The sequence below is a fragment of the Cavia porcellus genome, unplaced genomic scaffold (assembly GCF_034190915.1).
Source record: "Cavia porcellus strain 051 isolate PalLab524CR breed Dunkin Hartley unplaced genomic scaffold, mCavPor4.1 scaffold_32, whole genome shotgun sequence".
Lineage (NCBI taxonomy): Eukaryota > Metazoa > Chordata > Mammalia > Rodentia > Caviidae > Cavia > Cavia porcellus.
In genome coordinates this window covers 30,643,797-30,671,718 of record NW_026947515.1, presented here as the reverse complement: position 1 = coordinate 30,671,718, position 27,922 = coordinate 30,643,797, and the positions used below count along the sequence as shown (strand labels likewise).

General features: G+C 52.3%; 1 protein-coding gene across 3 annotated transcripts; it reads left to right on the top strand.

Annotated features, from left to right (window-relative positions):
* The first annotated feature begins 2 nt into the window (after positions 1–2).
* Ogfod3 (2-oxoglutarate and iron dependent oxygenase domain containing 3) lies at positions 3–21,476 on the top strand. Of its 3 annotated transcripts, XM_003464914.5 has the most exons (9): positions 3–184; positions 2,934–3,151; positions 5,957–6,032; positions 7,220–7,262; positions 8,340–8,404; positions 9,025–9,081; positions 11,222–11,375; positions 17,189–17,312; positions 20,646–21,060. In XM_003464914.5, exons 1-9 carry the CDS (start codon positions 111–113, stop codon positions 20,780–20,782), a joined length of 948 nt encoding a protein of 315 aa, XP_003464962.1. In that variant the 5' UTR covers positions 3–110; the 3' UTR covers positions 20,783–21,060. The 3 variants fall into 3 exon arrangements, with proteins under 3 accessions (XP_003464962.1, XP_005001538.1, XP_005001539.1); XM_005001481.3 differs by lacking the exon at positions 17,189–17,312 and having other exon boundaries at positions 20,646–21,476; XM_005001482.3 differs by lacking the exons at positions 5,957–6,032; positions 8,340–8,404; positions 17,189–17,312 and having other exon boundaries at positions 20,646–21,476.
* The last annotated feature ends 6,446 nt before the right edge of the window (positions 21,477–27,922 follow it).

Sequence of the window (27,922 nt, the reverse complement as noted above, 5' to 3'; positions counted from 1 at the left end):
GCGCGTCGCTCCCGAGTTCCCGCACGGATCCTGCCTTGTTCCCAGTCGCGGCGCTTGTTCCGCACTCGGCGGCTCCCGCTCCCCGCCCGACTCTGCAGCAGCTCGGCTGGATGGCGCCTCAGCGGAGGGGCCCACTCAGAACGGCCGAGGGCAGCGGGGCGACCGAGCGGCGACGCCCGAGCAGGTACCTAGGAGCTCGCGGTGTGGCGCGCTAAGCCGCCACAGGGAGCGGGACGGGGCCCTAGGGGGCGGGACCATATGTAGTGGGTGTGGCCTTGCGAGTTGGGCTCTGCGGTGGCCACGGTGCACTTGGCTGCTCAGTCCAGCCCACATTCCTGGGACTAAACCGCGGGAAGCTCCTTACCGCTTTCGTCAGTGCGCCGGCCAGAAAGCAGGCTGCCCTTGCCCTGGAGAAAGTCTTAGAGGCCCTGGACCCCACGCGAGGCCTGTAGGCTGGAGCTCCCTGCCGGTGCACACGCCCTAGTGTTTGTCACCTCCTGAACCCAGGCCGGCCTTGCAGGGGTAGGGGAGGGCCTGCAGCCCTAACTCCGGCGGAGACCATATGTGAGGACAGGTGCCAAGCCTGAGAGTGTGTCCTCAGTCACCTAATCACTTGCTCCATTGACCTTTCCGTTATTACTGATCCCTTGGAAAGCTGCTCAGCAGGCATGCTGGCCCTGTCAGCGCTCCCAGTTCCCACGTTGACTGCCGGGCAGACTGCTGGGCTGAAGGACAATTGGTGCGGGGGGCTGGGTGCAGCTAGTGGTAGAGCCCTGCTTGGCTTGCGAAAGGCCTTGGTTAACTTCCTGCACAGCAGAGGAAACCCTGCAGACTATCGAGGTTTCCTTGTGTAGGCAGCTGGGAAGAAGCCGATGTCAAGGGCACCCAGAGAGTGGGCAGCGAGCAAAATGGAGAGAGGCGGCACAGAGGGAAGAGGGTCTGGTCTTCCTCTGGCGTCGCTGCTGCTCATGAGGTGTGCTGTGTTTGGGCTTGACACAAACCAGTTGCAACCCAGAAGCAGAGCAGCCCACCCCGCCGCTGAGAAGTTCATGTGTGCGCCTTCACTTTCAGAGCACAGAGCCAGCTTCAGAAGCTGTAAGGGATGGCAGGAACGGCTTAGTTTGGGAATTTTAAATCTTATGGTCGATAGTGGTTTCGGAATTACTCATGAAAGGTTTGCTTGCTTTACTTTTTGTTTTCCTGAGGACTACCTTATTTCATTCTCTTCCATACTGAGATCATAAATTAGGTAATTCCAGGAGGTTTTTTTTTTTTTAAAGCTTTTAAAATCATTCTTTTTTTAAAGTTTTATTTTGAAAGTAGTAAAAATACAACAAAACAAGACAGAACAAAGCCAATCGAGACAATGTAGTGAAATGGTACAGAACTTCACAGTACGATACTGGGATAATAGTAATAGCTACTATGGTATATCTCATTATCTTCACAGTAGTTTGGTATAGGGAAATCAAACCAAAACCAGAACATAAAATCAATTGAGAGTATTGAATAGAGCAAAAGAAACATAACAAAACAAGTGAAAACAACCTTTGCCTTCAAACAGAAGACAAAAGGAAATCCCCTATATTAGCTATATTGCATATGGTCTTCCTCCCAAGAGATGCTGAGTCATCTATCCCGAGTTGCTACAGGAAGGGGGAGATTATTTGATTTTCAGCCCACAGGACGGTAGGTTCACGGGAGTGGCTGGTTCTCCTCCTGGGCCACATAATGGGTGCTTACCAAGAGTACGGAAGAATAAGCTGCTTAAGTCCCACCATGGCCTGATCTCGGGAGATTTTTTTTTTTCTTTTGAGACAGGGTCTTGCCACCTAGTTGACTGGCCTAGAACTTATATGTAGCCCAGGTTGGCCTTGATGTGCCATCATGCCCAGCTACAGTAACTTTTGAATGCCTTAGTTTGTTCTTGAGAATGTTTTTACCGTTTTTATCTCAGCTGCTCTTGGATTCTAGATCTCAAATGTGTCATGCTTGCTGCAACTAAGATTTTATTTTTATTTATTTATTTATTTATTTTTTAGAGTCTTGCAGTGGAGTTCATCCTAGCTTTGAATTCACTATGTGGCCCATGTCGACCTCAAACTCACAGCAGTTTTCCTGCCTCAATTTTCTTAGTGCTGGGATTACAGGCATACACTACCACGCCTGACCATAACTGTGATTTTATTTTTATTTACTTTTTAATAGATGAGGTTTTTTTTTTTTTTTTTGTCTTTTTGAGACAGGGTCTCTATGCAGTTCAGGCTGCCCTTGAACTCACTTTGTAGCCCAGGCTGACCGTGAACTCTCAGTGATCCTTCTGCCTCTACCTCCTGAGTGCTAGAATTACAGGTGAGCACCATCATGCCCTGCATTATGATTTTATTCAGCATGAGTAACCTAAAAAGTTTTAATAAATGTTCCACTTTCTCCCCAAAACAGTCTCACTGAAAGAATATTTGAAGTATAAGCCTATCTTTCGTTTTCCTTCAATGATAATATTAAAGTTATTCAATTAATAAATTTTAAAAATTTCCAGTTAACATAAGTTTTCTGAAACACTTAACTTTTGCCAATAATGAATGATTAGCTGGGCATGGTGGAGCACACCTGTAATCCCAACCCTTGGGAGGCTGAGGCAGAAGGATTGCCTTGGGGTTGAGGCCAGCCTGGGTGGCATAGTGAGGCACTGTCTCAAAAAAAAAAAAAAAAAAAAAAAGTGGTCAATATAGGATGCTGTATTTATCCAAATAGAAGACTTCCTGAAATTTGTCCCAAAGGTTTTCTGAAAATCATTAACCAACACCTGCACCATGGAAAGCGCAGCCTTGGGTTTAAGCTACACAAGGCCTCTGCCTGCAGCTGGGTCTCATGTGCATGTACAGCAGGAACAGCTGCATTCTGGTGATGGTGGTTGTGTTTTCCGTTCTTAGCACCAAGAAGGCCCGGGAGTTGAGGGACACACGGAGGGCATGGCTGAAGACCCTGGGCCTTGGGGCCAGCATCACACTTGCCTTGATTCTGATCTGGATCAGCCTGGGGGCCGATGATGGTGTTGCTGAGGTACTGGCACGCAGAGGCGAGGTCCTGGAGGGCAAGTTCATTGAAGTGCCCTGCTCTGAGGACTATGATGGCCACCGAAGATTTGAAGGTATAGTACTGTGGATCCCATGAGGATTCAGGAAGCAGAAAGGCTGAGATGAAATTTGACACTGTCTTTTGCTGCAATGAATGAGTGGGAATCCGGTTGGAAGTGGTATGGGTTTGGCAGTGCTGTTTCCTCCCCCGGTGGGTCAGCCCCACCTGGCATGGGAGTGTAGCCAGGGTACCACCAAGTGTGGTCAGTGGTTTGGAAAATGGTGATGTCCAGTGACAAAGTAAAAAATGAGGGCTGAGAAAGCTGGAGCCTGATTGTAGAGTAAGTCACAGAAGACATGTCGACTTAAATGTGCCTGGTGGCAGGCCCACCCTGTCATGTGTCCTGGGCTCCAACTCTCAGCTCTGCACTCAGTGATGGCAATGGATGAGGCTGGGAGTGTGTGATGGTAGACTGAGCCCACGGACATGATGTCATCTACTGTGACAGTTGTAGAGGCTGAAGCCACTGTTGCTGTTGGGTGGTGTTTGTTGTGATCTTTGCTTTGCTGCACCTCTGCTGTCAGCTTTTTTTTTTTTTTTTAATTGTGGTACTGATAACTGAACCCAGGGCCTTTGTATTGAGCTGCATCCCCAGCCCTTTTTTATTTTTTTATTTTGAAATAAGAGCTCCTTAAATTTCTCAGACTGAGTATGGTCCTCCTGCCTCAGCCTGCCAGAGGGCTAGGATGACTGGTGTGTACTGCCACGCCTTATAGAAAAAGGTATACCTGGCCTTTCGTTTTTGTAACACTTTTTTGGGTTAGGTACCGGGAATCGAACTCACGACTGCATACTTGGAAAGGAGGCGTTTATGCCACAGAGCTAAATCCCCAGCCTGGGCCTTTCGGTTTTGCTTTTTTTTTTTTTTTAATCAGTACCGGGGATTGAACTCATGACCGCCTGCTTTTAAGGCAGGTGCTTATGCCTTATGTGCTAAATCCCCAGCCCTGGGCCTTTCATTTTTGAAGTAAAGCACCTCTGCTGGCAGCATTGTCTAGGTCTATGTAACTAAGACCCTCCTCCCGATCAATCAGTCAGGAAAAAGCTTGGTTTTCTTTCATGAAGGGCAGAGAAAGGAGCTGCAGGCCAGCCAGTACCTGTGACCCCAGGATCTGAGCCCTAGTGCAGTGCCATGTGGCTTGTTTGCAGATATTCTGGGGCAGTGGCTCCACCTTGTGGCTCCACGTTCATTTCTAGGCAAGACTGGGGGAGAGGGGAGGGGGTGAGAACCAAGCAGCAGTCCAGCTAACACAGAGTATCCCGGAGCAGTCACAGGCTCCCATCTCCATCAGAATCAGTGAGTCCCAGGGCCACCTGTTGGGGAGCGGGTCTGTCCTTTGTAGCTGGAACTCAGGTTGGTCACTGGTTAGGCTCACTGCCAATGCTGTACTGCACGTAGGCTCTTTCCTGTCAAAGCCCTGACCTTATCCACCATGCCCCATCCACTGAGCTGTCCAGCCTACCCTGGCCCTGTCTCCTTATGAGCTTCTCTGCTTCCTTCCTCTGTCTGCAGGTTCCCAGGGTCTAGGGAGAATAAAGGCACATGGTGCCCAGACTGTTGGCCCTGGGAGGACAGTGGCTGGAGCTCCTCACCTCTCCTTGGGTACCAGGAGGAGCTTCCATGGTGCTCGCAAGTGCCTGGAGCTGCAGCCAGCACTCCTGAAGGGTGCTGTTGATGCTGGACCTGAAGGCTTCTGTGGCTTCCTGGGGGCTGGGCAGTGAGGGAGCCTCAGAGGAGCTGTGCAACTTGTCTAGAGTTTATTTTTTAAATTTTTTTTTCAGATTTTTAAGTTATTTAAGGTACATAAATTGCAAAGACTATTGCCTGCCTGCTCCTAGCCTGGCTCTGTCTACTACTGAGCCTGTGTTGGTGGTGTGAGGTCCGTCTGTTGTCCTTTTTCTAAAGGACTTTTGGTGAAGATACTGAGCTTCTACCAGGATTACAGGCTTGGCAAGCACTGTACCCCTGAGCACAGGTCCAGCCTGCCCCCAGGCTGCGCAGAAAGGGCACAGCCTTGTGTTTCAGATCATGAATGCGGGCATCCAGTGGAAGGAAGTGTGTGCTGGGTGTGCTGAACGAGACTCTGGCTGTGCATTGAGATGCTGTTTCCCTCCCTGGGGCAAAGAAATGAGCTTCAGCCCATAGAGAAGACAGTTGCAAACCTCAGCCACACCCAGCTCTCTGCTAGCTACAGTGGCTGCAGCTTAGCCATTTTGGTCCAGCTCACAGCCTCTGCTTGGGAGGAGAGGAGAGGAGTGTTCCTTGGGACTTGGGAGAATGCATAGGAGGGCCAGGAGAGGACAATGGGCCTCTTGCCTCCTCGAGCTTGGGGAGGCCCTGGGCAGTGAAGGCTGCAGGATTTCTGTGGCTGCTCAGAGGGGAGCAGTGCTGAGGCTTTTTCAACCAGTTGGGAGCTCTGGAGCTTTTTTTCCCACAGACACAAAGCTCAAGTGGAGGCTAGCTCCATACCTGGCCCCAAAGAACTGTGTTCAGCTCACAGCACCATAACCCCAGGCCTCCACCCCGATGCCAGTTATCTGGGACTGCTGGGGGCTCTGGCAGTGGGACTGTCTGAGTCTGCAGCCCTTTGGGCAGCTCCATCAAGCTTGCACTGTGGGAACTGAGGCTGGCCGAGCACAGCTCTTATATAGGCTATGAGGCTGGGAAGCAGGGCTGTGCACGCATGTGTGTGTTTAGATTTTCCGGGTGCAGGGCAGCTACACCTGCCAACTGTCCTGTGGGAGAGCCCTGCAGCCCTGCTGTCCTGGCACAGCAGCTTTGGAAGTAAGCCTTGCATTTCACTTGTCATCCCTGTAGGCTGCACGCCCAGAAAGTGTGGCCGCGGTGTCACTGATGTTGTCATCTCCAGGGAGGAAGCAGAACACATTCGCAGGTATAGAGGCTCAGTATTTTGCCCTGGGCACCGTGGGTCAGGTTTAAAGTGATGAGGGAAGAGTGAGGCTCCCTCCTGTGCTTTCCAGGGCAGGGCAGGTGTCCATGAGGTGGGCCAGGGCCCTTGAGAAGCCCCTGCTGACAGAACGTTCTGGAGGCTCTACCTCCTCTCTGCCCAGAGGACCCAGCTTGCTCTGCAGGAGCCAGGTGCCGAGCTGTGGTGCGTACCTGTGCTCCCCAGCCTCAGCCTGCAGCCCCAGGGATGTTTCAGTCTGCTCTGAAGCGAGTGCCTTTTGTCTTTCTGCCACCCTTACCAGGGAGCACAAATGCTCACTTGGAAAGCAGTGAGTGCTGCATTTTTCCCTGTTGAGATATTATTTATTTTTTTACTTCTGTTTTTTTTTTTTTTTTTTTTTTTGTCTTTTTCCTTTTTATCGGTACCGGGGATCAAACTCACAACTGCCTGCTTGCAAGGCAGGTGCTTATGCCACTGAGCTAAATCCCCAGCCCCTACTTCTGGTTTTTTTTGAGACAGGGTCTCGCTGTGCAGTCCAGGCTGGCCTTGAACTCCCTGTGTAGCCCAATGTGGCCTTGAACTCATGATCAGCCTTCCAAGTGCTGGGATTACAGGCATGTACCACCATGTCCAGCTATCCTGTTGCGATTTTAAAACCATAATCTTAAAGTTTTGATTTTCCCACCGTCTGGTTAGACTTGCTGGTTAGACTTGCTGGTTGAGTATGTGGAATTGGTTTGGGCCACAAGGGGTTTCAGTGGGCATGAGCCCTCTCTGGCTGTCCTGTCTGGCAATACTGTTCTGCAGGAAGTGGGGTGCAGCCTTAGCATTTGTCAGAGCTGCTAGTTCTTGAGCAGAGAGGTCCTTGCTGGTCTGACTCTGGGCTATCCCCCTCCTGATCCAGAAAGAACAAAGCTCCTGCCCACCTGGGAGCAGTCTGGGGCCTCTGGCTGCTGGCCGAGTTTGTGCTTGTGGTTGAAGTTCAGAGTCTGCTGCTTGTAAGCTGGCTTACATGTCAGAGGCGGGAAAGAGAAACGTGCACACTGGCCTGGCTTAGAAAGCTGAGCTTTACAAAGCAGAACCGACATTGCTTATGCTGATGCCTATTCTGCCTGGACCCCTTCTAGATGACGCTGTTTGCTGTGTTCTGATCTGGGTTGTTTCCCCCACAGAGTGGCGGAGAAGGGGCTCTCCCTGGGCGGATCTGATGGAGGGGTGAGTTGAACCTGGCTTCTGCCTTCCCATCTTTGCCCCCTGTCTCACAGGGCCTTGCTGCCTCACCCATGCACAGCCTTCCTGAGCGCAGGTCATGCAGTCTGTTAGGTGCTGCAGAGAGGAGGGGGTGGGTGGGGCGATGTCAGAGATGGAGCTGAGTGAGGTGTCAGCAGCCTAGTGAGGCACCAAGGCCAAGTCCTGGCCACAGGAGAGTCCAAGGTGCTGAGGGCAGGGCCGGGCCTGCACCGAGTAGAAGATGCTCCGATACTCCATCATAGGCACCACAGGCCTGTCACACAGTGCACACGGCTGCAGGCCACTAGGAGTGTATCCACCTGGCTTCCATGACTGCAACCTGATTTGGATGACCAGATCTGGCCAGTGCTGAGGCTTTCCCCCTCCCAGGGTATAGGGAGAATTTGAGGGTGGACTGTAGTTCCTTAAAAAGTCATGACCGGTCCACAGGAGGCTTCATAGAGAACATAGAGAATAGACAGGAGCTTGGCCTTGGGCCCGGTGTATGCAGAGCCACCCTCTGGCCTCCTACAGGTGGTGGATGCCAGATGACCAGGCATGCAGGCAGGAATCTGCTCAGGGCTGGCCCAAGCACATCCCAGAATAGTGATGTGGGGGAGAGCCTGGCCTGTGTACCCCTACCTTGAGCTAGAAAATGGGAGGTAGCCACGGAGAAGGGTGTGAGGTTTAGAGTGAGGTGGTGGACACTTTTAGGATCTGATCGTGGTTTGGGGTGTGCCTGTGTCAGACCTGCTACACTGCACATGGTGTGCGAGGCCTATCAGTCAGCCCGGCAGAGCTGAGGGAGGCAGAAGAGAGCAAGGGGAGGAGCAGAGAGGAAAGAAAGGGCGGAAAAGGAAGGAGGAGGAGGGGCCAATGGCCATTGCAAGAGCACATGGAGATTTGGGTCCTGCCTGTGCGCTGTCTCCAGAGCATTGGGCCCATCTGGCATCTGTGAGCAGGTGGGTTTGGACAGAACTGTGACCTCGGTGACTTGAGTTTAACTTTGGGGGTTTCGAAAGCAAAGGTCACCCCATCTTAGCCCCAGCCCATCTTTTCTAGGCGTCCATCCTGGACTTGCACTCAGGGGCCCTGTCCGTTGGGAAGCACTTTGTGAACCTGTACAGGTGAGGGGCAGGCCTGGGAGCAGCTTCGTGTATGCCTGGTATGTTCTAGACTTCGGATGCCCAGAGGACTGAGAGAGGATGGTGGGTTCTGGTCAGGGCAGTGGTCTAGAAGGGGCTAGGGAGCCTGTCTCAGGGGTCCTTTCCTTGGTTTTTAGGAAGACTCTGGTGTCATGTTCTGGGTTGCTCGGCTCTAGGATGGGACTGGAGGAAGCTGGAGACCGTTGGGTGCTTGTGAAGGCTGAAAAGCCCTGAGAGATCACCCAACCATTTATTTGTCTATAAGTACAAGGCCTTCCCATTGAGCTATATCCCAGCCCATTTTTTTATTTTATTTTATTCTATCTTTTACTTTTTAGACAGCATCTCACTGAGTCCTTATGTTGCCCAGGCTAGGTTTGAATTTTCAGCCCTCCTGCTTCAGTCTCCGAGTGCTGGGATTGTAGACATGCCTGGCTCCCCACCCTCATGTGGCACAGGGATTATGGGAGAAGCCAAGCAGCTGTAGGATTAGGGGATGGGTTCATTTTTAGGGCCCTGTTCTGTTGAGCAAAGACTAATTTTAAACAAAACAAGAGATTAGTAAAATGTTTCACTTGTTCATGCGTCTTGTCTTTGCACAGGTACTTTGGGGATAAAATACACACTGTCTTCTCTGAAGAGGACTTCCAATTGTACCGGTGAGCAGCTGGAGGCGGGGTCGGGGTCACTGTAGTTGTCTGGGTAGAGACCACAGTGGGGTGGAAGCTAGCCTGGCTCCAGGGGGCCTCAGCTCTGTGGCAGTGCCAAGGCAGTTCTGACACCTGCCTTGGTGAGCCCATCCCCCACCTCATACCTGTGTGCCAGGTGCAGCCTTTACTTAGAGGTGGGACACCTGCTGGGGACTGTTTAAAATTGAACTTTTCATTTAGAGATATATACCCGTTACCCCCAAAAGTACAATCCAGTGAGTCTATGTCTTAAGACAAAATGAAAAAGGCTAGGGATGTAGCTTAGTGGTAGTGGGCTTGCTGAGTATGCATGGGGCTGTGGGTTCGATCCCAGTACTGGAAAAAAAAAATCTAAATTTGGCATAATGGTGTACACCTATAATCCCAGCCCTTGGGAAGCTGAGGCAGGAGGATTGCTGTGAGTTCAAGACAAGCCTGAATCACATAGTAAGACACTTTTGAAAAAGAAAAAGAAATGATCTACTCTTTGGAGCAAAACCAAGTTATTAGCTACAATTATTAGATTGTCTGATGCATTATGTGAAAGTGTGTTTGATGACAAAGTTGAAGACTACCACAAACTTGTTTCTTCAACTTGCTGAACTCCAAAAAAGTAAAATGCTGTTTGTAAAGCTTTAGATTTTTTTTTTCAGTATTGGGGATCAAACTCACGACCTTGCGCTTGCCAGTTAGGTGCTTATGCTACTGAGCTAAATCCCTGGCCCTAGAATTTGGAGGTGAACAAAAATCAGGAAAAATAGGGGCTGGGGATTTAGCTCAGTGGCATAAGCACCTGCAAGTGTGTGGTTGTGAGTTCGATCCCTGGTACCAATAAAAAAAAAGAAAAAGACAAAAAAAAATCAGGAAAAATAACATGCCAGGTGTCATGGCACATGTCTGTAACACCAGCACTTGGGAGGCTGAGGCAGGAGGATTGCTGTGAGTTTGAGGCCAGCCTAGACTACACAGCAAGACCTTGTCTCAAGGGAAAAAAACAAAAAGCAAAAACAAAAATCAAAACTCAACAAAATACATGATGTTTACATAAATAATGTCTCTGCTTCTGTCGGTCAAAACGTGCACACATGTTGCACCCTACTGAAAGGTGGAACATTTTGGATATAGCTGTGGGTTCAGCAAAATCTCCCTGTGCTAGGAGTTCAGGAGTAGAAGCAGTTACCAAGAGGACCAAGAGGGCTGGGCCCTGGTCTGAGTGAACTTTGTCTCATGCAGTGCCAGTTTGGCCCATGACGCCCGTGTTGAGGGGGCAAGGGTGGTTTGGAAATATGCAGGTCTTCTGTGAGCAGCTGGGCTTATACTAGACCACTTGTCAGTGATTTAGGACTTGGCTTGCTATGTATCTGCATGTGTACGTGTAGGTATGTGTGCAGATAGGTGTACAGGTAGCACGTGTGTGATGGGCACAGAAACTGGCAGTTGTATGTGCATTTTTGCATGCACAGAACATTACTTTGTTTAACAGTGCGGATCACACATACCCATGTAAACGTGCATGCCTCTGATATGCATGGAGGGTTGCACGCTGTGTGTGAGTACATGTGTAGGAAGTTATATACATACGTAAGAGGAGCTTGGTGTATGTGTGTGCACAGGTAGGGAGAGTTGTAGACACTGGAGTGATCTGGATTAGTCTGTCCAGCCCTGCTGCCCTGCACACCCGGGACTGGCTCCTTGGATCTCCCCAAGGAGCTCTGCTGAACTATTTAGAGCGTGGATGCTGGACAGCTGCCACTACAGGTCTGCTGTGCAAATCTGTGCTGTACTGCAGAGACATGTGTCTGGGCCTGCAGAGAGAGGCAGCCAGCGCCCATGGGGTCATGTTCCTCCTGCTGGCAGGCTCGCAGGCCCAGTCTGGTAGAGCTCAGGTGACCTCCTCAGGCCCCGGGCTGTCCTGAAAGAGTCACCGTGGGTGCCATGGTAATCCCACCTGGTCCTCGGTTCCCGCTGTCATGTGTTTGGGGATGTGCATGTCTGACGGCCACTGTTGTGCCCCGTCTGCTGTGTGTGGGCCCTGAAGACCAGCGGAGTACCCCCCGACCCGTGCCCTGAGACCAGCTGTGTCACAAGTGACGCTCTGCACCCTCCACAGGGATGTGCGACGGAAGGTCCAGCTCGCAATCGCAGAGGCGTTTGGCATCAGCTCGTCCTTGCTGTACCTGACCAAGCCCACATTCTTCTCGCGCATAAACAGCACGGAGGCACAGACGGCCCATGACGAGTACTGGCATGCACACGTGGACAAGGTGAGCACTCCCCTGGGGCTTGACCTTCTTGGGTGGGTAGGCCTGGCTGCCAGCTCTGCCTGGTATTTGTGCTGGACATTTTAGAATCTTCCTTTCAGGTTTTAGGTGCACCCTGAAATGAGGACAGGAAATTCGTTTCTCGGTGGATAATTCCAGGCAGCCAGGTGTCCTTCACAGATGGCCTCAGCCTTGCTGTCGTTTCCCATCCTTTGGGTTAGCAAACTAATGCATGAGGTCAGACTGCGAGAGCAGAGCGGGTGATTCCCGACTTCCTGGCCTGGGACTCTGCCTTCCCGCCGAGGGCTGTGTGTGCCACTTACTTTGTCTTTCCTTCCCTCTTTGCTCGTTCCCTCCTCCCCCACCTCGACAGTTCTCCCTGTGTAGTCCAGGCTGACCTTGAACTTGCGATCCTCCTGCTCTTGCCTCTCGAGTGCTGAGACTGCAGAATCGTGGTGTGAAGCCCCCACCTTCCTGTCTTTCCTTTGCCTCCTGCCTGAGGCCAGCTCTATTCCTAAGTCCCTCTAGGCCCTGGTCACAAATCTCGACCCTCTGTGAAGCTCTTGCCCGCTAAGCTGTGAGCTGCAGGGGCCCCTACCTCGAATCTAGCAGACCCACAGGGGCCTGGTGGCCAGCAGCACTGTGAGGGAGGGGCGTCCTCCTGCCCTGAGCTGTGGCCTGCCTCTAACGCTCCTTCCTCAGTGTGCTGGCAGGGCATCACATGGTTTGGCGGGGGTGGTCCTTTGCCATATCTGGGGTGGATAGGCATTGTGAGGGTTGGAAGGGTGTCAGGATCCTGAATCCTGCTTCCACAAGCCACTTGCTACACTACTTGTTCCACCTGGAATCCTGTGTGATGTGGTTTGTGTTCCAGTTTTCAGATCCAAGGGCATTGCTGAGGCCGCAGGCGGTGCACAGGGCTGACTGCAACTGTATGAGGGGGCCCTCAGGTTCTGGGGTCAGGCCTGGTATCCAGACAGCATCCAGGATCCAGCCATGGGAGGCTCGCTAATCCTTCCTCTTGTGGGTCACTCAACAGGCTGCTGCCTCCTCCTGGTCACTCAGTCTTCTCTCGTCCTATTAAGGAAAGACCACTGTCATGGTGACAGGCTGTGGTGGGGGGCATGGCCTGGTTTCTACAGCTTGTCCTGTGGTGCCTGCTCAAGCCAATGATGTCACAGCTGGGATCCACATCCCAGCTGGCCTGGACGCACTGGAGTCTGAGCCTCAGGAACCCAGGCCTGGGGGTGGAGGTGAGGTGGTGCAGGATTATGGGACCAACCCCAGGCGTTTTGCTCCTGAGGCCTGATTCTTCATCTCTGCCTCAGATTTGCTGAGTAAATGATTCACCAAGCTGAGCATGCAGATTTCACATGCTCTGATGCTCATGTCTGGTGTTGGGTGAAAGGGGCTTGTCTCGCTGGTTTTATTTTATGAATGAGACCGTATGAGTGTTCTTATGTGGCATCCCCAGAAGCACCTTTTGAGGCCCAGACTAAGCTCCTCCAGCCCGGTCTGAGCTCAGTTTTAGCCAAACCTTGGATTTACCACCGAGGACGACTCCTTTTCAGCCTCTTGTCATCTGTGACACTTCCTATGGATCCACAGGGAGGCACAGAAGTCATTGCCCCCAGACCTTCCTACTGCCCCTGTTCCACTGCATGCCTCAGAACAGCGTGGACCTTTCTCTCTCTGTTTGTTTTTGGAGACAGGGTATTTCTGTATATCTCAGGCTGGCCTCAGACTCAATCCTTCTGCATCAGCCTCCTGAGGGTCAGGGTCACAGTTGTATAGCATGCCACCCAGCTCCTGTTTGATGCCCCCCCCCCCTCGCGTTTCTGTCAAACTGCTGAGAACTTCTGTCCTTTCAAGGACAGAAGCATGGCTACTGCACCTGCTTCAGTCTCTGTCCAGGACATCCAGGAGGCCCTGTGGCCTGGGGGGCCTTTGCTGTCTCCCTGCTGTAAGCACTGAAGACCACTAGAATGGTCAGTGTCAACCCCAGAATCCAAGGCCAGCTGGGGCTGCACCTTCTCACCTAGAAACCTGGCTCCTCACTAAGGATTCTGGTTAACACCTGCCGCCCTCCCGGGTGGGTTTAGACACCTGCAGCTTCTGTCAGAGCCCCTTGGGGCTGCCCCAGTCATACCTGAGGACACAGGCTTTCCAACTGGTTCAGAAGAGGTGTGGAACAGACAGGGGGCAGTGGCAGGAACAACGAATCCTGGTGAAGGGGGATCTTACTTCTAGATTTCTAGGGGTTCCACTTTATTTTATTGAAAATTCTAGTTTTCTAGCTGATCAGGGTGGTGCTTGCCTGTCGTCCCAGCAAGTTGAACCCAGCTTGGGCAGCTTAGTGTGATCCTGTCTCAAAATTTCAAATAGAAAGGACAGTAAATGTAGCTTGGTGTGAAGTACTAGAGAACACTCTAGTTTTCAACCAAAATTTATGCATTTCTATAAATAGTAATGCACTGCTAATATATTGTTACAACATAGTGAACACTGGAAACATTATCTGCAGTGAATGAAACCAGCCACAAAAACGCCAGGCATGGTGTGAAATGGATTCTGGTTTGCAGAACTGCGGACGATTGGGGAGTAGCTGCTGACATGAGAGGCTTCCTTCCAGGTGATGAAAACATTCTAGCATTAGACAGTTGTGATGACCACTTATTGAACTAAACATCCTACTTACTTGTTTATTTGTTGTCCTTTTGAGACAGGGTCGCATACAGTTGAGGCTGTCTTGAACTCACTTTAGAGTCCAGGCTGGCTTTGAACTCAAAAGCAGTCCTCCTGCCTCCGCCTCCCAAGTGCTCGAGTTAAACATTATTAAATGGTAGATTTTATCATATGTAGATTATATATTCATTTTTAAAAATATGTTTTAAGTGAAGGAGAGATTGAGGTGTTCCCATTAAAACAGAGAATTCCTCACTAGCAAGCCTACCCTGTAAGGAATCCTAGAGAGGGTCTTTAGGCCAAGAACAGAGGGCACCACCCCAGGACTGTGGTCTGTGTAAGAGGTACACACTTGAGCAGAGGAACCACACAGTGAGTGTGAAATGTTTTTGACCTTAAGTCATTTTTTTTTCTTTTAGCTGAGGTCAAGGACAATAGCATAAAGCAATAATTATGTCTGCGTTGATAGACACAGTGTGTGTTGATGGGCCTTACGTGACATTAACAGCAAGAGAAGGAAAGGTACAAAGGCTATACAAATAGCATTAAAATTAAGTTGACATCAAATTGAACCACGTTGTTATAAATTAACTTGTTATCTCCAAGAAAATTAAGAGAACAAAGTAAGTGACAGGGAAATTAAAATAGTGTACTAGAAAATGTTTAACACAAAATCAGATGATAGCAAGGGAATAGAGGAAGAAAAGTATATTTGTAATCAGCACTATGGGAGGCTGAGGCAGGAGGATTGAAAGTTGGAACCCACCGTGAGCAATTTTGTAACTTAGGAACATCGTACCTCAAAATACACAAGAAGATAAAAAGGGTTGGGGCTGTAGCTCTGTGCAAAGTAATACTGCAAAAACAAAATGAAGCAAAATAAACCAGACAATAAATAGCAAAATGTGAGCTGTGAGGTACAATTCTGTGTTTATCAGTGAGTGCTGTGTGTATGTGGATTTCATGCTTCAATTACAAGGTAGAACTTGACAGTTGTCTGGTGATTGCAAGGTCTGGGTCGCCTTGTGAGTGGCGTCTGCCTGTCCTTTTGCTGGAGAGCTGAGCATACCAGGTTCATTGTCCATCGAGCCATTGAATTGGACTCTGGACATCTTGAGCGTGGTAAGGCACAGGTCCTGCCCAGCCCCTTTGGGATGCCAGCTGGATTTCCCACCCACCTGCGTTCTGTGCTGAGGCTCCAGCCTCCGCCCCGCCTTGCAATCCAGTGTAGGCACTAAGTCACTTCAGCTTGGAGCCTTTGCAGCTGCATCGGTCTGGCTGGCCACTCACCCCTCATGAGGAGTCTGTGCTGCTAAGCCAGCTCTCAGCCATGTTAAGGTCTCTTCAGCTGCACTCTGGTTCTTGAGTTTCTTTGCCATGTGAACCAGAAGTAAGGCCAAGTGAACCAGAGTGGTCCGCGCACACAACTGGGGACCCTTTTCCACCTTCTCTTGGGGATCAGCTCCACCCTGCTTGGCCTCAGAGGCTCCTCCTCGCCTTCCTGCCAGAGCCAGGCCTCTCTTGACTCTCTGTGCAGTGGCAAATTCTGTGAGAGTTGGAATCTTTCCAGGTAAAACACCAGGAGAAGAGGAAGTCCAAAGTGTCCAAGCCCTGCCCTTCTAGGTTCTGGCTGGAGGGTGTTCCCTTGGGGTTTGGGTGCCTGCACCCATGCCACTGCATAGGTGGCCTGGGCCCCTTGCAGGTCTTCTGCTTCTAGGTCCTCTCCCAGGGTCTCTAACCCTTACACCCTCGTGTCAGGGCTGGCTGACTTGGGAGCCCAGGAAACGTTGAGCTGTTTTGTGTCAGTCTGTCTGGTCTGTGTGGCTGCCGCTTTCCAGGTCTGGGTGGCATCTGCAACTCTTGGCACTTGGGGAGCATTGTAGGTGTGAGCAAGGCAGTCTGCTCTGTGTCTGTCCTCTGGAGGTGAACACAGTGAACTCAGAGGGGCAAGAAGCTCAGGAGTCTGTGGACCCCGGGTGCTTCCAGGCTGTGCCTCCTTCCCAGGGCTGCACTGCCTGAGGCTGGTGCAGGCTGAAGGCAGGAGATTTTCACTTCCTGGCCTCCCTGTGCCCCCTTGTTGGTGGCCACCTACACAAACAGTGGCTTTGTGAGGGGCAGGAGAACAGCTCTCTCCTGGCTCCCTTTCTTACTCCCTTTGCTGGCACCGTGACTAAATTCTGATGGTCAGGGAGCGGAGTCACATGTGCTGATCCTTCCTGTCCTCAGTGCTTCCTTCTCTCCATCCACTAACTGAGTCTAGGGCCATTACATTAAGCTGCATCCATTTTTAGTGCCTTTCCCCACCAAATTCTGAGGGAAGATCTTACTAAGCTTCCTGAGATGGTCTCACACTTGGGTTCTTCCTGCCCCAGCCTCCTGAATGAGTGGCTGGAATTATGCATGTGTGCCCCTATACCCAGTTTGTTTGTATTTTCTAACTCAGACGTTTGCTTCAGCAGGGGCTGTTTTGCTATGACTTTTCTAGCTGGTGTACTTTGTTTTAAATTTCATTGTTTTGAATACATACACAGTACAAGCCAGCAGTGGTGAGGCATGCCTATGTAATCCCAGCAGTCTGGAAGGCGAGGCAGAAGGGTTGCAGGTTTGAGCTCAGCCTGGGCAATTAGGGACTTAGTGAAAATCTATCGCAAAATAAAGAATAAAGAAAGAGCTGGGCACCCCTGTAATCCCAATACTTGAGAGGCTGAGGCAGGAGGATCACGAGCTTGAGGCCAGCCTGGGCTAAACAGTGAGTTGGAGGCGAGCCTGAACTTCATAGTGAGACCCAGCCTCAAACAAACAAACAAACAAAACAGTTGGGGATGTAGCTCAGTGTAAAGTCCCTGGGTTCAGTCCCCAATCCTGCAACCAAAAAACAAAACAAGCCTGTGGGAGTGCCCCACACCTGGAGATGAGATGCTTGCCCTGCAGGCCACGCAGCTGCCACAGTTCTGTGTCCACAGCAGGAGCCAGTCCTGTGCAAACCTCTGCTGTGTTGCTCCAACATGGGCTCAGAAGATGCCCACTGTGGGGACAAGGAAGGGCCCAGGCCCGATCCATGAGGTTGCACATTCTGTCACCCACCTTTTGGAGAGGCAGCAGGCCTCTCAGCTCTCGGCTTCTCCCTGCAGGTGACCTATGGCTCCTTTGACTACACCTCGCTGCTGTACCTGTCTGACTACCTGGAGGACTTTGGTGGAGGGCGCTTCGTGTTCATGGAGGAAGGCGCCAATAAGACAGTGGAGCCCAGGGCTGGTAGGACTCGGAGGCTCAGGGCGGGCAGCTCAGTGCTGCACACACCCACATGCATGTGCATGCCCTATACACGTGCGTGTGGAGTACAGGGCGGGTTTACTTGGAGCCGTGCTCTGTTTAGGGAGCACCTACCATGAGTGAGGGGTGATAGCCTGTGTTTCATGGAGCACAAATTCTGGCCAGGGCCTGGGGGAATAGGGGGTCCTCGAGATGAGACTTCGGTGGCAAAAGCATGTGGTCGGGCAGAGTGTGAGGCTGTGGTTCAGGGATAACAGCAGGAGCGTCTAGGCTAAGGAGTGAACAGACCATACACTGTCCTGTGTGGAGTCTCCAGCAGAGCTGGGAACAACTGCTTTTTGTCCATTTTTGCAGTGCTGAGATTGAACCCGGGCGTTTGCACTGAGCTACGTCTTTGATTTCTTTTTTAATTTTGAGACAAAGTTTTGCTCAGTCATTAATTTGCCAGGTATTTGACTCTTGATTTTCCTGCCTTAGCACTCAGAGTGCTGGGATTGCAGGTGTGTGCTACTGTGTCTGGCTCTGCTTGTTGTTTCAGGGACTTTTTAAATGTCTCTTAAAACCTCAGTATGTTGCTGTGGGATTCCTCTCTTAAGATCTCAGGGTCCCAGGTGTGGTGGTGTGTGCCTGTAATCCCAGCACTTGGGAGGCGGAGGCAGGAGGATTGCCATGCGTTCAAGGACAGCCTGGACTACATAGCAAGACCCTGTCTCACAAATAACAACAACAGCAATAACAACAATCTCAGTGTGCTGCTGTACCTCACATGTTAGTTTGAGATTAGTTGCAGGCTTATGGAGAGGCATTTCCTTGTACCCACCATCCCAGTTCCTGGCTGCCGCCTCTCCTTGCCCTTGCCTGCACCCAAGGTGGGCAGCTGAGCTGTCCCCACTGCAGCAAGGGATGCCCCAGCTGACTCCCCACAGCAGCCTGACCCCTCCCTGGGCACCTTTGCATCTCCCCATGGCAGCTCAGGCCCAAGCCGGTACCTGTGGGTTTTGGGTTGCATAGAATCAAAGTGGAATTCCCAGGAGCAGGATCCCACTGATCCCACTGGCCCTTGGTGCCAGCCTCCACCTCCAGCCAGGCCAGTTATTTGTTGCTGTGGGGTAGGCCCTGGGTCTGGTCCAGTTTTATCCTCTGGTCAGGGCCTTGGGGGCTGTTAGCCAGCTGCCATCCCTTGAGGCTGGGCCTGGAGGGTCTGCTTCAGGCTTCTGTGGCGGGCGGAAGCGTCTGCTTCTGTAATGCCTGCTTGCCACAGCCCTCGTTGTTCCTGGCCATTCAGGCCGGGAGCCACAGCCCTTCTGTGGCTTTACCACAGAGGTGGCCTCCCAGTCTTCTGGCTCCTTCTGTTCCTGAGGGAAGTGCCAGGCTTGGCACCAGAGGTGGAGGAGGGACCAGCAGGACAGAAGGCATCTCAGAGGCTCTCTGCCACGCCTGCATGGATTGGCAGTGGGGCCTCAGCTTGTCATTTGCCATTCTCTGATGATAGATCATGCTAGACACGTCTCTAGTTGCTGTTCACCTCTGGGTCCTTTTGTACAGTGTTTGTCCATGTCCACTCTTTTCCAGCCAGGCCGCCTTCTTGAATATAAAGAGTCCATGTAGTCTAAACATCTTTTATTGGGTATATGTTTTGTAAATATATTCTCTCAATGTATGGCCTCACATTTTCTTTCTTTCTTTTTTCTTAAATCTTTTTGAGACAGGGTTTTTATTATTTAGTTCAGTCTGACCTTAAACTCACTTTGTATCCCAGTCTGGCCTTGAACTCAGATGCTGTTTCTTGATCCCTACTTCTGATGTTTGGAGGGATGCTGCTGACCTTCTCTCTCCTTGGGTGTGCTCTCTCCTCTTTCTTTGCTGACTTCAAGATATCCTGCCATCTTCCATATGAGGTGCTAAAGTGGATTTATCTGTATTTATCCCAAGTGGTGTTTGTTCCTCTTATTAGATATAAAAGTCAGCTTTCCATCTTGCTGGGGAGGCTTTGGGGTGTTATTTCTCTCCACAGCTTTCTCTGCCCCTGGCTCTTCTCTCCCTATCCGAGATTCCAGTGATGGGGGCAGGTAATTTCCTAGTATCTTCATCCTTTCTCCCTCTGGCTTCTGGAGCCTCTCCAAGGTGGGCATATGCTGCAGGGGTGGTAGAGGGAGAAGCACATTGGTGTTTGCGATGTGGGAGCAGAGAGAGGGTGTCTTGGGGGCGAGGGCCCCACCTACCCCAGGGCTTTGGGCACCATCCTGCCAAGGCCCCTATTGCTTATTCCCACATTTCAGGTTAGCTTGTAACTGGGAGAAATCGAGGACAAAATGTCCTTGGAAAATGCAAGCTCAGAAAGTGCCGTGGCTCCAGGCCATCCTGCCTTTGTGTCTTGCCCAAGCAGGAGGAGCACAGTCTCTGCTCCCCAGGTCTGCTACTGAGTACAGGGTTGCCCTTGCTCTACTGACCCTGGGATGTGGTGCCCATCAGGAATGACCTTGCTCATTTTGCAGAGATTTAGAATTAAATTGGAAGCATGAAAGGAAAAAACAGGCTTTCCAGCACTAGTCTTTGTTAGGAAATGGAACTATCCTGAACATTTGGAGCCAGGCCATGTGGCCCAAATGGGACTTCAGAATCTTGTGCTCCTCACTCTTGACTTTGCAATGGCTGATTGGAGTATTTAGCAGTAAGTACTTACCTAATAAAAAGTGTGGCGGGGTCATTTATACATGAGAGCAAATGAATGGGCTTCTTGGATGGAGGGATTCTTACCCCAGGGCCTTTCTATCTATATTTTCTATTTCCACTTGAAGGGACCTGGCCACATATTTGCGTGTGGGTTTGTCTTGAGAGCTTCCTGGACTATTAGAAAGAGGCTGGTAGGTTTTTCCACAGCATGGTAGAAAGCAAGAGCAAAGAAAGGAAAAAAAGAAAAAGGCCTTTATTGTGGCATGGAAGGGCAGCAGTAAAGGACAAGATCCCCTCAGGACAAAGAAGCTTCCTGCTTTTATTCTGTTTGACGGGGTGGATTTTGAAGGGGCGGGCAGATTAACGTTCTGATAGCTGATTGGGAGAATGGTGGCTTGCAAGTGAGGGGGCAGAAGAAGGGAGCTAGAATGCCCCTTCTTCCCTGTGCTTCCAGGGCTGATCTGTCTCTCAGCATGGTGGCATCCTGTGGCAGCAGTTCAGGAAAGACAGGTTCCTCCAACCTGTCTCCTGCTGTGGTGGTCCCTGCTGACACTGGCCAATGACACCTGCTGTGCTCCCCAAGAGCCCCTGTGGCAGGCATGTGACCTCTGGGGTCACATCTCTGTCTCCTTTCCTCTTCAGGTCGGGTTTCCTTCTTCACTTCGGGGTCCGAGAACCTGCACCGGGTGGAAAAGGTCCGCTGGGGCACCCGCTATGCCATCACCATTGCCTTCACCTGTAACCCCGACCATGGCATTGAGGACCCGACTTTCACGTAGCCCAGGGGCCAAATTCCTGCCCGCACCTGGCCCACCTCCCACGGGGAAGCAGCCACGTCGAGGCCTGGACAGTGCTGCCTGTGCCTGCCCCATCTTCCTAGCTCCTGTTTCCATCGAAGAGTGCCTTATCTTACTTTGCTGGTGTTTCAATCTTTTATCTCTGAGTAAATCAAGGGAGCCGCTTTCCACCTCACTGGCATGTGCACTTGTTCTGGGAGCTGCTCACGATGGGCACCGGCCCCTCCATCCCCAAGGGAGCCATCCTGGACCTGTGAAAAGACTCCTGACTGAGCAGAGAGCAAGGAAATCCACCCTGGCGCATCAGAGACAGGCCCAGTGGGCAGATGGCATGGGGACTGTGAGAACCCAGGAATAAACGCAAGAGCAGAACTGACTGCTGTTTGGAGGACCTTCTGGAGAGCAGTGGCTTCCGGAGAGCAGGATGGAGGTGGCAGTGCAGGCCTGTTACCTGCAGGCCTCTGCTTTTGCACCTGGGAATTACCCTGGTGCCACCAATTCATTTTGCTGGGCCCTGCCTGTCACTCCCAGAGCCCCACCTGTCCAGGTCCCTACATGTCCAGCCACTAAAGAGACTGCTGGTGTCCATATCCCCGGATGCTTGGTGCAGCTCTGTCTGCTCATTCCATTTGTCCTGATGTTGCCTTTGCCTTTCACATTAAAGCAGCAGTCAGGAGCCAGGAGTTGACTGACTCTGGGGCGGGCCAGGGCCTGAGGGGCACATCTTTTGCCTGTGTGGCTGTTGTCCTGGATTTGGGCACCTTTCCCAGAAGAAGGGCTGGCCACATGCTGAGTGAAGGGGGCTCCAGAATCACCTCAGGGAGCTGGACTTCCTGTCACTGTGACCCTGGCTGCCTGGGAGGAGTGGGTGGAACACCCTATCTCTGGCCACCTAGCATGGCACATGGCCACACATCCCTGAAGCATGTATCTGACACTGCAGGCATCCATCAGCTCTGTACCCCCCAAATCTTCAGTGCCAGGATTCAGGGCTCATGTGGCCTTGGTGCTGTGATGGGCTTATAGATCAAGGGAACATTCCTGGGCCTGAGCATACAAGGTTGGAGCTTAGGGCCCAGTGTGCCTTGTGGGTGTTTGTCTCCCGTGCTTTGGCATAGAGGCAGCCTGAGCCGCTCTTGGTTCTAGCGCATTCCATCCTTGCTCTGGGAAGTGCTTTAGTATGGGCAGGTGGGACAAGAGCATTGGGTTGGCTGTCCCCTAACTTTCCTGAGCAGGAACTGGGGCGTGGGGCGTGGTTTTGAAAGAGGTTGTTAATGGCTGTGGAGGATGAGGCTGTGGCTGGTGGGTGGGGCTGTCTTTGTAGGGGTGGCTGCTTCAGGACTGTCGAGTCAGGCCAGTGGGTCCCAGGCCTCCTTGCACTGGGCTCGTTCTTAGCTTTCTGGCATCATAGTTAGGACAGGCATACCCACCTCTGCTGCCTGCATCTACTCCATGGTCACAGCCCTGTGTCCGGGGCACGCTGGCCTCTGCTGCCCATGCACCCACTGCCTTTGTGCCTAAGAGGGTCTGGCCAGCTTCACCCAGCCCAGTGGTGGCCCAAGCTGGTCTGGCCTGTGGGGAGAGCAGGAGTTGGGCAGGGACAGGCCGTAGGATGGCCAAAGCTTCTGAGGGTTCTAGAGAGGCTGATCTACCACTGACACTGAGTTTCTATCTCCATGGCTGGGGCTGGAGTGGGGGTTCTGCAGCCTGGAGATGATCCTGCCTGGTGTCCCTGAGGTTCGGGGGCCATTGGAGGAGGGAAGCTGCATCTGAATGGTCCTCACGTGGGTAGCCACAGTGGAGTGACCGATTGACATTGTGCTAGCCCATTTTACATGAGCCTCTCTGTTTCCCTCCCAGGCAGGACCAGAGGCAAAACCAGGCCAATGGTTTTCCTTTCTATAGACCTTGTGGCTACGCAGAATTAAATGGCCCAAGGGAACTGCTTTTGGGCCTATGCTGAGGGCCCCCAAGTCCTGTTCTTTTAATTCTGAGGTTGTTTTATTCTAAGTTTCCACTCCCCAACATATCTCATGGAAGCCAGGGGCCCAGAACCTGAGAAGGAACCTCCATGGCACCCATGATGTCGGTCTCCATCCAGGTCCCCTCTTGGTGGAGATGCAGTTGGTCAGGAGGAGCTGGGGGCCACAGGCTTGGTGTACATGAGGCTGTTTCCAAGGTCACAGGTCCTGCCTGCCACCTGCTGAAGGGCTGGCTACTGCCCACCCTTCCATGGGGACACAGAGCAGGGCACTGCTGCTCATCCTGTGGTGAGGGAGGGGACAGCCTGTGGGCACAGCTGGTTTGTCCTCAGACCCCTTCATTCCAGTGACAGATGATTTTCAAAGTGATCAGGGAGAAACAGTTAAAGCAGTGAGACGATCAGTTCAGAAATTTGAATTAAGACCAAGCAGAGGGGAGGGCTTTGTACTGCCTACCCGAAGTGTGGGCGCCTCGGAGCTCAGAGGACTGCATAGCCAACCGTAGTGTTGCGGTACATACCAGGCTTTCTCAGGGAAGATGCAAGAGCTCTCCTCCTGTGATCTGGGCTCCTCCCCAGGGGACCCTCAGTCCCTGCTGCTTATCATCCATTGAGTCCCGCTTCTCTGCTTCCCCAAGTCCTCTTTCCTTCTAGTCTGCTCCTAGCCGTGAGCCGGGCAGTCCTGGCCAGCAGGGGGCAGTGCCGCAGCCCAGCTGCTCCCTCAGAGGGCCTGAGTCTGCTCACCTTGGGCTGCTCCTGCACAGAGGGGACCAGCCTCTTGGGGTTCCTGCCGGGCTATCTGTAGGGCTGGCCCAAGGGAGAGGGCCTTGGAGCTCCCTTGTTCCCGGGCAAGGCCTTTGTGCAGACTGAGAGGCACAGAGATGCCTCTGTACAGACTGGCCAGTGCCATCCAGCCCTGCTGTCCTAGCCAGGACTGCCTCACCACAGATGCTGTCACCATGATGACCCACAGTCCAGGGGTCCCTTCTACCTCCCTTTGATGGGGGGCAGTGTCCAAAAGCAATAGCTCTACAACAGTGTCTCCTGGCCACAGTGTTCCTTCCCAGAGAACTTCATTCTCAGGAACATCAGGAGCTTGGGGAGGTGAGCTTGGGGTGTGAGATTCTTCACTGCCTTGGGGAGCATCTTGGGTGTGAGGTTCCTGATGCATCCCACAGAGGCTGGGCACCTCCCACCCTTCCCATTGTGCACCCATAAAAACTCACCCTCGGGGGGCTGGGGATTTAGCTCAGTGGTATAAGCACCTGCCTTGCAAGTGTGTGGTCGTGAGTTTGATTCCTGGTACCAGTAAAAAAAGAAAAAGACAAAAAACAAACAAACAAAAAAACAAGTCACCCTCGGCACTTGCTATGGGGGTTGGGGTACGTGTGCTGGCCTGGGCAGGGGTGCTCTTCTGGGAGCAGAGGGGGCCTGGAAAGCCCTGTGGGGCTGCATGGTCAGCCTGGGAGATGTGGCGTCCACCCCATTGCCAGGACACTGGGGTTCCATATCCAAATCCCAGCCAAGCCACAGCCACCTGGAGACAGACTTCTGCTGGCCTGGACTGCAGGGCACTGGGTGGGCCGATCCTTCCCAGCTGGGCACGGTGGTTGATCTATCACTTACTTGTTCACCCACTGGGCGCCAGGCCCTCTATGTCCTGTGTGTGGGCCTGCAGCTGTGGATGAATTTGCTCTAGGCTGAGGCACTTGGGCGGGGTACTTGGGTCAGTGTTGTGCCCCACAACCTGCCTTGCCTCTCTTGAGGCAGGTGGGCGCCCACTCAGCTAGTCCCTGTCAGGCTGCTTTGCTGCCCAAGGTCTTCCTGGAAGCTCTGTGAACTGGCACAGCCAAGGCCTCCGCTGCCCCAGGACCTCTGCTCTCCAGCTCTGTTTCAAGCCTGGGGACCAAGGTCCAGCTTTCCAAAATGTGGGGTCCCAGCTCAATGTTTCACAAAGGTGCTCTCCATGGCCTTCTATTCAGAGAAATTCCTAGCTGGGCATGGTGGTACCCACCTGTAATCCCAGCACTCAGGAGGCTGAAGCAGGACGATCCCAAGTTTGGGCCCAGCCTGAGCAAGTTAGAGATTTAGCAAGACCCTGTCTCAAAATGGAAAAATGGCCAAGTATGTTGCTTAGTGCAAAGGCCCTGTGTTCAACCCCGGCTACTGAGAGGAGAAATAAAAAATTCTTTTCCCTGCGTGCACAATAAATTCCAGGTGGAAGCCAAAGACAGGAAGCCTCACACCCCACAGATGAACCTTCATGGAATGACTGCAGGAGACAGTTTCTACTAAAAATAGACACCCACTCACCCAGCATTCTCTGCTGGGAATTACCTGGGGAAACAAAGTTCCCCACACCAGGGTTCCTAGGAGCTCCATTGGCATCTGTCTACAGTGGACCGGACACCCCACACAGGTGGCACAGACTGTGGACCTATCTGTCAGTGGATACCAGGCAGCTGTATGAGGGAGAGCTGCAGTCATGCCTCCATGGGGCCTTGGATTCCGGGATCACATCTGCAGAAGCAACAGCCAGCAAAACCCTGTGGACAGCGGCTGGGTCATCACCTCTGGGGGTCCACGGAGGGAAGGGTCTGAGAGCCTTGAGGTTTGTAAGGCCTTGGAAACATGGAGCTGTAGTACTGCGCAGCCCAGGCCACAAGTTATCTTCCAGTCTTGTTCTGTGGGCGACTCTACCATGAAACCTGCTAGAGCTTGGTCTTGGTCCCAGAAAGCGAAGGACTGCTTCTGAAACCCCCTGGTTGGGCTCTGGCAGGTTCCATTAGCTGGAGTACCCAAGGCAGGGGCACTCGCTGCTCAGGGACACTGGCCTCCTGTGACACTGGCCAGGTCGCTGGACCTGGCCAGATCCCAGCCTCTTCCACTCACCCACTTTGTTCCCCTACAGCAGGTGATGATGGTCCAGAGAGGGGGGGGGGTGTGAGGATGAGGTTCCCAAGAGTTGCTAGGGCCTTGTTAATTCTGGGAATGCACAGTACCCCAGTGGGCAGAGATCTGAGGCCTGAAGTGACGGAGGCCTGAGACTCAACATCTAAATACTGCTCGGGTTACAGAGTCCTGGGAGAAACTTGGAAAAGACCCAAAGCTATAAAGTTAAAGTAATTACCTAAATGTTTCTCATCATGAGCCGATGTTGTTGATATTTTCAGAGCATCTCTTCTAAGCTGTTACACACATGGGCACACATACAAACCCATGTGTGTGCATACACACACTCAGAGCTGCCCAGACAGACTTGCCTGTTTGTTCCTCTTGAATGATGCTCAGGCCCATGCTGTGCAGTTTTGTGCTGTGGTCCTCTGCCACTTACTGTGGCTTGGATTTGTTCCCTTGGAACCCTTGTGGCGTCACTGCCGCCATCCTCTGAAGCTATTCTTCCCTCCTCAGCCATGCTGGGGATCCCTTCTCCACCATGGGGCGCTCCACAGTGAATCCAGGTTTCCAAGCAAGGCTCCATGCACATGCCCTCATCCACATCTGCCACGTGGATTTCAGGGTAAAGTAGAGGTGGACTTGCACATGTAAGGGGTGCACATGTCCCCATGGCTCTTTCCATTTATTTATGTATTTATTGGGGCACTGGAGAGGGAACCCAGGGCCTCACACCTGCAAGGCAAGCGCTCTACTGCTGAGCCCCTGGCCTTGGAAGAGCAAGCTTAACACTGCCACTGCTCACTGTGTGTTCTCTACGCGGCTTGAAGCTTGCATTTATTTATTTAGCATCCAATTCCAAACATTTGGCAGAATTCTCACTTCTATCCTGAAGGCCCCTGGGTTTGGAGGCAGATTTCTATAGCCTTCCTTTTCCTTGTTTTACAGATGCACCCACTTGTCCTCCTTCCTTCCTCCTGGCATTCGTGTGTGAAACGCCACCTGCATTTCACCCTGACCTCCCTGAGGAGCAGCCCTTGACTCTGGGCCAATCCCTGATCCCCGCCTTGAGTCTTGCTGGGCCAGTCCACCCATCAGGAACGTGGCCCCAATGCCTCTGTGCCAGTGCTGCTCAGTGCTGGTTTTATAGATGAACCAGGAGACTTTTCTAGCTCTCTCCGTAAGTCCTGTGGCCTCAGGACAAGGGGCCCAGAGCCAGTGGACCGACTGCCAAACCCTTGCTGGTCTGTGGTCCTGCTCAGTGGCCTCAGCCTCCTGTCTGACTGCTGCTGCCCAGAACTGACCTCGGAGAGGACTGGAGCCTTGGTGGGATGGACAGAGCCCCTCCAGGGTAGGGCTGGAAGGAAAGTAGCTGCTGCCTGTGGTCTCCGGAGCCTGATCCCAGGGTAGGCAGGGTCTTCCACAGGCATCAGTGCTGCCCCACCTTCCTCTCAGCACGACTCTGACACCTGGCCATGGTGTTCTGGAGTGGGACCATGCTCCACACACGGATTTGGGCTGATTTCTTCTCCTGCAGACCAGAGTGCTGGATAGATAACGTTTTAAACCAGGGGGAACACGGCATGGGGGTGCAGGCCTGCAACCCCCGCACTCTGGGACACTGAGACAGGAAGATTGACAGTTTGAGCCCAGCGTGGGAAATTAAGTGACTGAGACCCTAACTAAAAAACAAAACATCCCCCCCCCCATAAAAAAAATATAAAAGCCCAGGGAGCTCAGTGCAGAAACTCCGGGTTCAGTTCCAACTACTCGGAAAAAGAAAACAAGGGGGCTCAACCATCGCCCTGAGCAGCCTTGGCCCCTAGCACCTCCCTGGGGCCTGATGGGAAGGTGGCTGGCTCTCTAGCAGCTGGCCAGGCCAAGAAGCATGGCATCCCCTTGCCACTCACCTTTCTTCACCCTGGGAACCAGGTGTCCAGGCCATGGGACCCCTGTTTGGGTCTGACCCCTGCACAGCGGCTGTGAGGAGGATGCATTCCGAGAGGCCAGCCTATGACCTCCCCCATGCTCCATGTGCAGAGACCCATCCTGGGTTGGCACTGGCCAACCCCTGGGGAGGTGACCAGGGGCCTGGTGTCCAGTCCTACCAGCTCCTAAGGGCAGAGGTTTGGGTCATGCAGGGCAGATCCCTGCTTTGGGCTGACAAGGCTCCAGGGTCATTGCTGCAAGACCTGCAAGCTGAGACACAGGTCAGGTACCATAAGTCAACTGTCCCTGTCCCTAGC